The 10,517-nt window shown below is 41.1% G+C and overlaps 1 protein-coding gene across 1 annotated transcript; it reads right to left on the bottom strand.

Moving 5' to 3' along the window:
- Positions 1-521: 521 nt before the first annotated feature.
- prokr1b (prokineticin receptor 1b) lies at positions 522-5,741 on the bottom strand. The gene is made up of 2 exons (XM_041948154.1): positions 5,278-5,741; positions 522-1,227 (listed from the first exon to the last, which is right to left on the bottom strand). Exons 1-2 carry the CDS (start codon positions 5,739-5,741, stop codon positions 522-524), a joined length of 1,170 nt encoding a protein of 389 aa, XP_041804088.1.
- Positions 5,742-10,517: the final 4,776 nt, after the last annotated feature.

The following is a 10,517-nucleotide window of genomic DNA, read 5'->3' as shown; positions in this document are numbered from 1 at the left end:
ATTCTTTTCAGGGACAAAAAATTTTGAATTTTTTTTTCTGTTTAAGACATCTAAAAGATCTTCTCGATACTCTACATTCCACAAAATGACACCTGTACTGAAAAATGGAGACCACAGAACAATTAAACTAGAAAATCAAAAGGATTTTTTTTACAGCCAATATAAAGATTACCCTAAACAGCTGCTATTTATAAGTCTTCCATGAAATCTATTTTACAGACATGCTACAACATTCATAACAGCACAGTGTGTAGTCACAGAATGCACAACAATTACATTCTCATAATGCCTCAAAGAGAAGCACTGAGTGGACAGCTGACTGACAAAGTTTGAGCTATGCTGCCCCATTAATCAATGTACTGTTAGGGATTGACCTTTCCTCTGGGATTATGATGCTCCTAGTCTTTCCAGAATGTGATTTAAACATGAGAGAAATGTTCAAAATCAGCTGTCAGCTATGTAGTTCCTCTATATCAGCAGTCCAAATCTAAATGACTGTTATTCTACAGATTTTCTTTTCTTCACCTGAGGTGAATGCATTCGATTTCCTCTGTGACAGGCATGGAGGACGTCCTCATATCCATCTCATCCACAGTCTTATTGGGGGCATATGTTGACCGCCAGCGCAGCAGGACAATCTTCTTCAGGTATTTAACTGTGTTGTTCTTGACGCTGACAAAACAGAAGGTATTAATCATGCTGTTGCTCATGGCGATGCACTCAATGATGTAGAAGGCCACCAACGAGTTCTTCTGGCGGGAGATGAGTGTTGGATGGAAGTCTCGTAGGATGGTGAAGCCATAGTACGGTGCCCAGCACAGGATGTACGCCGTCAAGATCCCGATCAGGACCATCACAGTCTTGCGGCGACAGCGCAACCGCTTTCTGATCTGCTCCGTCTGGAAACCTGGAACGTTCTTGAACCAGAGCTCGCGGGAAATTCGGGCGTAGCACATCGCCATGACAATCACAGGTGCGACAAACTCTACAGCGAAAACAAACAAGAAGTAGGACCGGTAGTAGACCTGCTGGTCCACAGGCCAGATCTGGGCGCAAAAGACTTTGTGAGTGGTTGGGGTGGTGCCGCCATGAGGGTACATGGTCTCAGAGGCAAAGTAGGCGGAGGGAATTGATATCAGAATGGGAACAATCCAGACTCCTGTTATCAGGCAGTAGGCGGTTTGGTACTTCATGCGAGGCCTCAGGGGATTGACTATAGCCATGTACCTGGAAAAAAACAGACACAGTATTGTTACATTGAGGAGGCATGGCATTAATCCGTTATACAAAGCAAAGTGCTGTGTGAACTTAATACATTCTGCAAATGGCTCGCCGTCACTCCTGGAAGATTAAAGCTCAGTCCACAGTGTTCCATTATTCAGTGAACTGAATTTTTTATATTGGCAGAAGGTCATCTTATGTATTCAAAAACAAGACATGGTTCTTGCACGTAAGGCACAATCTGTAATCTGTATGTAAAGCAACAGTTCACTGAAGTGTGTCACCAGGGTTAGGTAACATACCTAGCAGTTAAATACACAAACTTACACAAAAACCTGTTTATGTTTTTTTACAATTGTAAAACGTTGTTTATATCTGGAATTTTCATAAACAATCACAATGATGATCATAATAAACTTATTTGTATAGTACCTTTAATATAGGAGCTGCAGCTCAATGTGCTTTTCAGCAAATAAATACATAGAATGCATAAAATTAACTAAAATACAACATTTTAAAAGAAGTGCAGCAGATATATAGCAATATATGTGTATAAAAGCACAAAATAGCTCTTTAATACCAGTGTGCATATGTATTTCATTCATTCATTCATTTAGAAACAAAATCCACCAGACTGTACATTGGTTCTCCGTGACTTGATCAATTGATTTAACCCGCTTATCCAGTCGCTCCACTTAAGTTGAAAAGTAACAGTTACTCTAAATTTCAACCACACACATCATTACATCCTCTTAAACTGATTCCCATTGATAAATACAGTAGTGATAGCAGATAATGTGCATGTCATGAATGTATAATGAAATGAAATTCAAAATTGCTAGGTAGTTTAAAGGTGAATTTCATGGCAAAGCCATTTAAATGCATCAGTTGATGTTGCATCAGTTCAGTGTAATCGGTCTGTCTAGATTGCGGCCTAATCAAATGATATATATGCATATATTCTTTCAGTTTTTTTTAAAGACTGTTGTTCTATTCTATTCTATTTCACAGTTTTTCAGCATTACCATTTACGCTAGGTCAGAATACACTTCAGATATTAATGTGCAGGCCTGTGGAGACAAGGTGAACTCAGTATATTTGGGTTTTAGGAGCTTTGTTCATGTATACAACACAGAGCCTGTTGCCTGTTTACAGTCAGCTCTGGGCATTGCCTGGCCAGCTGTTTGCAAGGCTTGAGTAGAGCATGCACCAAAGAAAAGCCCACATTTCTGGCCGGAAGGAGATGCACACCTACTTTTAAACATTATGAAAGACTTGCATATCAACAGGTTTTTTGCAAATGCACAAATATCCTTACGCAGACATTTTCAGAAAGGTCACTGAATGAAAGAAAGACTAAGGCTGTGTTCGTTAATCGCACAAAGCACCGCTGCATGTAAACGAGAACATTAGTAGAATATTCATTTTCATCAGCCATGTAAACAGCTTCATAAGACTATTTTTTTCTCAGGAATAATGGCAAAAACGAGAATATTTTGTGCATGTAAAGCTCACACAATGCCAGAAAGATGACTGACGGAGGAAACTTTTCTAATAATTACATTGGTCCGCTAAACGCATTCAATATCCAGCCTCAACAACATTGCTCACAAGTCATTGCAATGTGAATCTGTGGGTGTTGTGTGCACTCATGCGCATATGTAGTGTTTCTCCCTGCATCAGTGTGTGCGCTACAGGGTGGTGTCACCCAATCAGACTGAATGCCCCTCACCTCACCGCCCACTATGGCGACTACAAAAAACATGAAATGTGCTCTCTCGAGCCAGTGTTCGGTTTGTCCATGCAGGGTAACTCTTGAAACATGGTGGTGCAACTCGGTCATGTCTTGAAAACACAACCATTCTTATTTTCAGGTGATTATACAGAAATTAGAGGTTTAGAGAACTGTTCTTTCGACACAACGGGGAGGGGTAAGAAGCTGTATTTTTATTGTATTGTGCAAAAGTGCTCAAGCACGCCAGAAGGAAGGCATAAAATCAATAGCAGCCATTTTAGTCACTTAGACAGTCATCATTGCTTACAGAACCTTGGTTTTAGGGCTGTTAATACCCAAGACACAGGTGCAGGCAATGAACCAGTCACCTCAATCAATTAGAGAGAGTAAGTGCAACTATAGGTTATGTTACTATATGGCCAACATAGTCCATATAGCGCTAATGATCTGTGCCTCTCCTAAAGGCATCGTGGTCTTTAGCATGGTTTATCAAGATTTGTTACACGTCCTTTTCATGTGAATATGGGTCTTTTTTTTACAGCAAGCATTTTGAAGTGCTTCGATCAGAGAAGAGTGCAGGTGTTGGTGATAGCATTAACAATGGCTGCGCTGGAGTCAAGTAGTGGCAGGGTGGACCAGGACCTTGGAAACAGAAGCAGCTCATGAAATCCAGTCGTCAGCAATTTAGTTATTTACACCTGTGCTTCCCCAGCTGTGACAGCATGTCCTCGGCGCAATGGGCCTGTTACTTCCACCCTTTAATTAAATGAATGTGCCCATTGATTACAAAATAAATAGCTGTAAAACGTTTCCCTACATTTCCTTGTCTTTCCTGACCTACACACTGAACAGACGGTATTATGTCAGCACAGCATCCTGTTTCCACACAGTGCACTTCTAAGCATGATGTTAACATTTAGCTGGTACATTTGGTATTGACATTTGCTGGTATGTTCAGAAAGGTATTGTGGCTCCCTTCTCTTACTCGCACTTGTTGTTATTTTCATTTGACCTTGAAAGTGATCTTTGCACAGACTTTACACAATTATTTTAACTTGAAAGTCCTGCTGCTGACTCTTTGTCCTACCAATGTGCCGGAAAAATGGGCTCATGTGGAATTCACTAGAAAATAACCTGTTTGTCCTTTAGTCATGAGGACTTTAATGTTTAGAGTTGTCCTGACCCCTGTCTTATTGAATACTGCTGAATACTAGATTGTTTTGCATGGAAACAGCATGATTTCTGTTCAACCCTCTGAGTTTGGAAGGCTTGAAGTACATTTCAGCCTGTGACTGAGAAGCACTGAAAGTTGGTCCAGATTTCTGCAGTGCAGATTTTTCCAAAATTTGGTTTCCATGTGTCAGCATGGACATGTAAAATGAAGCATTTGGGAATTATGATGTCATCACCTCATTTTCCGCATTTCCACTGTTTCTTGTACAGAGCATGTACCCAAAACAAGAACCATGTGGATCACTGGTTTGCTTCGGTAAGTTCTTTATTAGCATTGCAGGGTCTTATTACAAATGTACAACTTAAGGTTTAAGTTTCTTAGGTTCAGGATATTTATATTTAATAGCATGAGCTCACTGTGCAAGCTCAGAAAGTTCTTCTCTGGTGTTTTTGACATACACGCCATCGCCATCTACTGGCTCTGCATGCTTTTTTGAGTGTTTGGAATCGTTTTTGAGTTTCATGTGTACAGATATTATGTAAAATGAAGGTCATGTGGATTCTGTAGCTGGCAGAGATGGAGGAGAATAAACAGATGGACTCATCATGACAGGACATCCACGTGTTGCACGCTGAAGAGAGCAGCAAGGGAACTGTTTTCTGTTGAGCTAATTAAGCTAATTAACGATCACACATGAATTAAAGCATGTTTTTGCAGTGAATGCATGCACAACAACAAATCTTTGATAAGTTATACATCTGAGCCCCTGAATCTCAACTGCAGTGCATTGCCATCTTATGCCATGAAAAGTATTGCATCATTGATGAAAGAAAACATATACAGATGAGTGTGAATATACCGAGTAGTCATGAACCAGCAGGGACTGCGATTAAACTTGCAGCAGAATATATTTTTCAGCAGCATGGTAGTCATTCTGATGAAGTCAAATGTGGTTAACGTTTGTTGTAGCTTGACTGAAAGTACATGTTTAAAATATCTATTTTACAATAAAGCCATTTTGGTTCATGAGAGCAAGAATGGTCTCATCTTTTGCCTGTTTTAATTAAAAAATCTGTTTAAAAAAAGCAGCAGTATTTCAGTATCTATGAAAATTTCTTCTGACACAGAACAAAACAGACAAACTCACCTGTCAACTGCAATGGCAAGCAACGCGTTCGTGGACACGTAGAGCGACACGGTCCGGAGATAGTTGACGGAGGCGCACAGTACCAATCCATGATCCCAGGAAAGCTGTTTCACCACGTAGTAGTCCACCAGGAACGGGCAGCACACCACTGCCACAATGAAGTCTGAGATGGCCAGGTTGGCAATGAGCAGGTTGGTGAGGTTGCGGAGCTTCTTGTAGCGTGTCAGCGTGGCGATGAATATGAAGTTTCCCAACCCGCAGACAAGCATGATGCAGACAAGCACCACGCCGATAACAATGGTGGCCACAAAGAAGGCCTGGCCCTGCGTGGTGTCTGGGATCTCATCAGGAGGGATGCCATAGTCCATATCATAGTTATCCATGTAATGATACAATTTGCCTGTTGGGAGATTCTCCTGCATCTCTGTATAAGCTACCATGTGGCTGATGTTGGAGTCCCCCATGTCTTAGCCCGTGCTCTTATTCTGGTTTAGAAAGACTTGTATTTGACAATCTGATCCAGTAAATTAAGTGCAAAATGGTGATGCTTTTTGGTACATGGTGCGAATGATTCCTCGAACCCTGCTTAATTCTTAAGTTGTTTGTGTGAAGACGAAAATATGAACAGGCAGCTTCTTCTTTGGAAACAGCAGCACAGTTCCACCTGGAACAGAAAGTTCCCATCACAGCATTATTCATACAAGGTCAGGATTCACAGCAACAAGATGAAGATCAGAACAAATTACACAATCAGCGCCTCAGGCATAATCACACTGGCATGTGTGACATTTCTGTTATTTTCTAATGAAAACGTGTGTGGGTGAGGTCATTATATCCAGCAAAGGCCTTTATGTAATTTATTAGGACCTTGTCACTTTACAGCAAGCTGACATTACAGAGTAGGCTTAGCTTGATGACAGGGCATTTCATTTGCTCCAAAAGTGGTTGCTTGAAACCCCCTGCAAGCTTAAAGCAAAACTAAAACCCAATTGCAAGAAAAAAGAAAGAAAAAAATTATAATACAGTTAACCAGACTAAACCAGCTATGAATTGATAAAGTCACACAAGACAGTAATCCTAGCTGATAAACAAACACCTGTAGTCCTGTTATGTAAGAGAGGAAGAGAGAAATAATGATGATGTAACTTGGTTTTACAATCTTATACAGGTAATTCTAGGTAAAAATTAACTGAGGAATTTAATAACAACCCATTCTTAATGTAATGGCAGGCAAAAAAAAATCTGCAGAATTAAAAGAAAAAATGTACTTTGCATTAAAGATCCGAGTCAGTCTACAAAACCAGGTCTCAACTGGAGCATTAAGCTCTTATAGATAATCACTTCAAATGATCAATAAAGCAGAGAGGTAAACTTTTAGGTGAGAGAAATAGACGTTTTCTCTTCCTTTATTGTGAGAAATGTTCATGCAGTGATCTGAGGCACTTACCAGCAAACGCTGCAGGAGGTTCCGCGACTTTTCTCAGCTTAACAATAACAGAAATAATGATAAATAAAAATGTAATTTCCCGCTGTGGGTCAGGTATGAAACCCAGCCGAAGTGCTGTGCTACTGGATCCAAGCAGCGGAGACACGCATCAGAGCGCTGCACACTGATCAGGTCCGCCGCCAGTCCGCGCCGCTCTCCTCCGGAGCGCTTCTCTGAGGAGGGAAAAGTTGCGTCCGTTTCTTCCTCTGCGTCAAGTGAGCGATCCGGCGATGACGCGTCTGTCGGGAGGCTGGAGATGGGCGCGTGCGCGTGCTCGCCAAGGATGCGATGGTTACATCCTAACAAGACTGAAGGGTGAAGGAGGCAGACATCTTTAAGCCTCTTTTTTATCACATTGCACCCTGCACAGTTTCAGAGGTGATACATTCTTAACTGAACCCAGCTGTTAAGGTCTAGACTCTGTGATAACATCCGTATAAAGGCACAAATGAGCTGAGTTACTTTGAAATTAAAGTTGCAATAACCTTTTCTGGCCACTTGGGGGCAGCTGCAATAGGCTGCTAGCACAACACTGACATACTGTCACCTTTAATGGCGAGCTTTAAGGACGCGTGGCCACCTGCAGTGGGTTGCACCAGCTGTGCGTTCAAATTTAGCCTAGTTTGAAAGTCATTTCAGGATGGAGTCGACATGCTATTAAATTTGTGAGGGTTGCCCCAGCTGAAATATTTCCAACGTGTGGACTAACTTAACGGGGAACTTACACATAGCTGGTGCAACAGGCCAGTGGTGAACATAAGTCACATATTCACTCCTCTTAACTCTGATTTTGGTTTAATAGAAACCAAAACAAGATTTTCAACCAAGAAGCCACCTGAACTTTCTCCAACATTTTACTTGACACTGTGTAGCATTTCTGTAATCCTGGAGGCCGGAGAAAAGAGAGATCCGAGAAAGTATAGTGACAATCTTCCCTTTCACAGACATGCATCTTTAGGTAAAGACTAAACATTGCTTTTTTGTTTTGCAGCAGAGCACCGCGTAGCTGCAAGGCAAATTTCACCCTAATTTGCATGAAGTAACTTCTTTCCTTTCAACCTCTCTCCTTTTTTCTTGTTTGTCCTGCATCACCTAGATTTCCACGATGCCTTGCAAAGTGATAGAGAATAAATTGAGAGATAATGGAGGAGAAATAAGTGTAGTATGTCTCTGATTTCCTGGCATTATACAACTCTACTTTGTGATCCCACCGGGACTTGGGTAAAAAAAAATGTAAGCAAAAGAGAAATAATATTAACAATAATCAATCAGTATTAATGTTGTTTACATGTTCCACATTCTTTCTGATGTAGCACTGAAGCTAGCTGCTTTATAGTACAGCTACATATACACCAGAGAATCATAGGCGCTTTCAAATCTTTGAACATCTCCTTTTGAACAATTTAAAAACACTATAAGTCTACTCAAGCATCTTGAACACCACTTGTAACTGTTTTCTTTAAAGTGCTATTTGTGCAGCGAGTGCACATTGTTTTGAATCTTTGAATTGCATATATGCACACACTGTATGTATATTCATGTGCACAGCTCTCAAAAAAGACATCTTGGTCTGAATAAGATTAAATATGATTAACTAAAGGATTAACTAACTAACCAACTGCAAATTTTAATTCAGGAAAATATAATTCTTTAAAATACGTTCTGTTACTGTAAGGTGGTGACTAAATATCTTAAATGGTGGTATTTGACAGTGTAAGAGTCCCTGGGGTTGGGTTTCCTTCAACAATACAAGAGTCTAAATTTGAATGTCTGTAGTTCTCATCAAATGCGCGTGCTCATCATCACTGCATCATTATTTTTCAGGCATGGCAGCGAATCCCAATCACTTGGGAGTGTTTACTCTATTAAGTGGGTACGTAGGACTGTGCTGGTCTCAAAAAAAAGAAAAAATAGCTTGATATTCACACCACTGATGCTGATTCAGCTTTTGGGGAAGTAATCAAATAGATGTTCAGGAATAGCAAGAAACTAATTGCCTGCTTTGACAAAAATCTCAGTTTTATGTTACAGTTTTAATGCATTTTTCATAAGGTTGAGTAGGCTGTGGATTATCTGCAGTTTTCCTCGCTAATGCAATGCAGTAATTAGCAAGACTGTGAATTTGACCTGTTTTTGGTCAGGGGTCATCATATAATCACAGCTGTGGAACGGTGTCAGCACCGCATCACTGTGGTCAACCATCCTGAACTGCAGATACGCTGGCACCGATGGCTGCACTGATTACTTGTTAGGATCAATTCCTTATTGTGATGGGAAGCCAGCATTGCTTTTTTAACATATCGCCTCTGACAATCATGAGTCAATAGCAGCGAGATGGCTTTCTTTGTCGTCTCACATTGAGTGCAGCGGGCTGGCAGATATAGTCAGTGCAATTTGAAGTTATTACAGAGACCTAAGTCAAACAGCAGCTATCCTTCTGTCACCTATAAAGGACACAGGAGGAGAGAAAACTTGCTTGTGCTTGTGCTAGTGCTTGAACAATCCACAAACCCCCTCCCAGCCCCCCCACCTTTGCATGTTCCTCTTTTTTTTATTACCCTCTAAATATTAGGCGCTACTTGCTCAGCCTTGCTCGTGTCTGTCTCTGTAGCCCAGGAGGCCTGACCAGCAGGATAAATGCTAGGCTTTCATTTCCAACTCCGGACAGCTCTCTAATCTCACACAGCCCTCAGATTTACTGCCACTCGTAACCAATGAATATAGATGGGAAAAGAGGGCAGTGTGATCCTGGCATTCTCTCCTCAGCCGTGAAGAAAATATGCACAGGGTCTATAATCTATGGCCTCTGTGCGATGGTGGACAGATTGCCAGGCAGTTTATTGTTGACAGTGTTATGGGGGAATAAACAGCAGTGAAACAGATTCCATACACAGGGTTTAGGTCTGTTTCTTTGTGAGTATTTGTCCAAACACTCTGCTGGTATTCAACCACACTCATTACTTGGCGTTCACTTTATTTTCTCTGTATATTTTTATCATATGCTCATTCGCTCTGCCTCTTTATGTGAACGCAGCTGTGTGGCAGAACATCGAGCTGGGTTTACTTGTTTTTGTCGAACACAGGAGTGTATTCATTTGCTTGTGGGAGACCTCCTTGCAATCCAAATCACTGAAAGCAAACACGTTGTTCCTGAACCAGCTCTAATTCAACTTTCTAACTGGCTGCAGGTTAGAGGTGCCCTTAAATGTCACAGCGCATTTCCCACCGGCTGTAGCACCACAGCTCACAATGTGGAAAAGGATTTCAAACCGCTTTCACAATGAAATCTCAGCGACATTTCCTTGAAAGAGTGCGATGGATTGATGCACACAGCGCCAGTGTATGTAGTGTCCATACTAGTTCCAACTTGCAACTTGTGCACCATGCACCAACTTGTTCCACAGATAAAAAATGTCTCTGTGTGCTTTATCAGTACACACCGATTGCTCTGAAGGCTTTAGGATTCATTCCACCATGTACACACAACGACAGAGTGATTTATAAAATATTCATAGCATGTTAGTAACTGCTACAGATTCCTGCATACAACTGGAGATTCACACAGGCAAGCTCATTAGCCGGAGTGAACATTCCCGGTCTCGGAACTGTGGGAAATGGTGGGCGCTGAATGCTAAACAATAGAAAAACATTGTGAATCATAAGTTTGATTCATCAAGCAGAATATACGAGCGTATGAGTAATATACCGTGCCTTTCATCTCATCATCTATGGTTATATATAGGAACCATTAGCC

This window comes from Chelmon rostratus, chromosome 11, assembly GCF_017976325.1.
Source record: "Chelmon rostratus isolate fCheRos1 chromosome 11, fCheRos1.pri, whole genome shotgun sequence".
Taxonomy (NCBI): Eukaryota; Metazoa; Chordata; class Actinopteri; order Chaetodontiformes; family Chaetodontidae; genus Chelmon; species Chelmon rostratus.
Note: the sequence above shows the minus strand (reverse complement) of the source record. Positions and strands in the feature narration are given on the sequence as shown.

Coding starts and splice junctions, on each gene's coding strand:
- prokr1b (XM_041948154.1), bottom strand. CDS start 5,741: ATGGGGGACTCCAACATCAGCCACATGGTAGCTTATACAGAGATGCAG. Junction 1,228..5,277: donor CTTGCCATTGCAGTTGACAG/GTGAGTTTGTCT, acceptor GTTTTTTTCCAG/GTACATGGCTATAGTCAATC.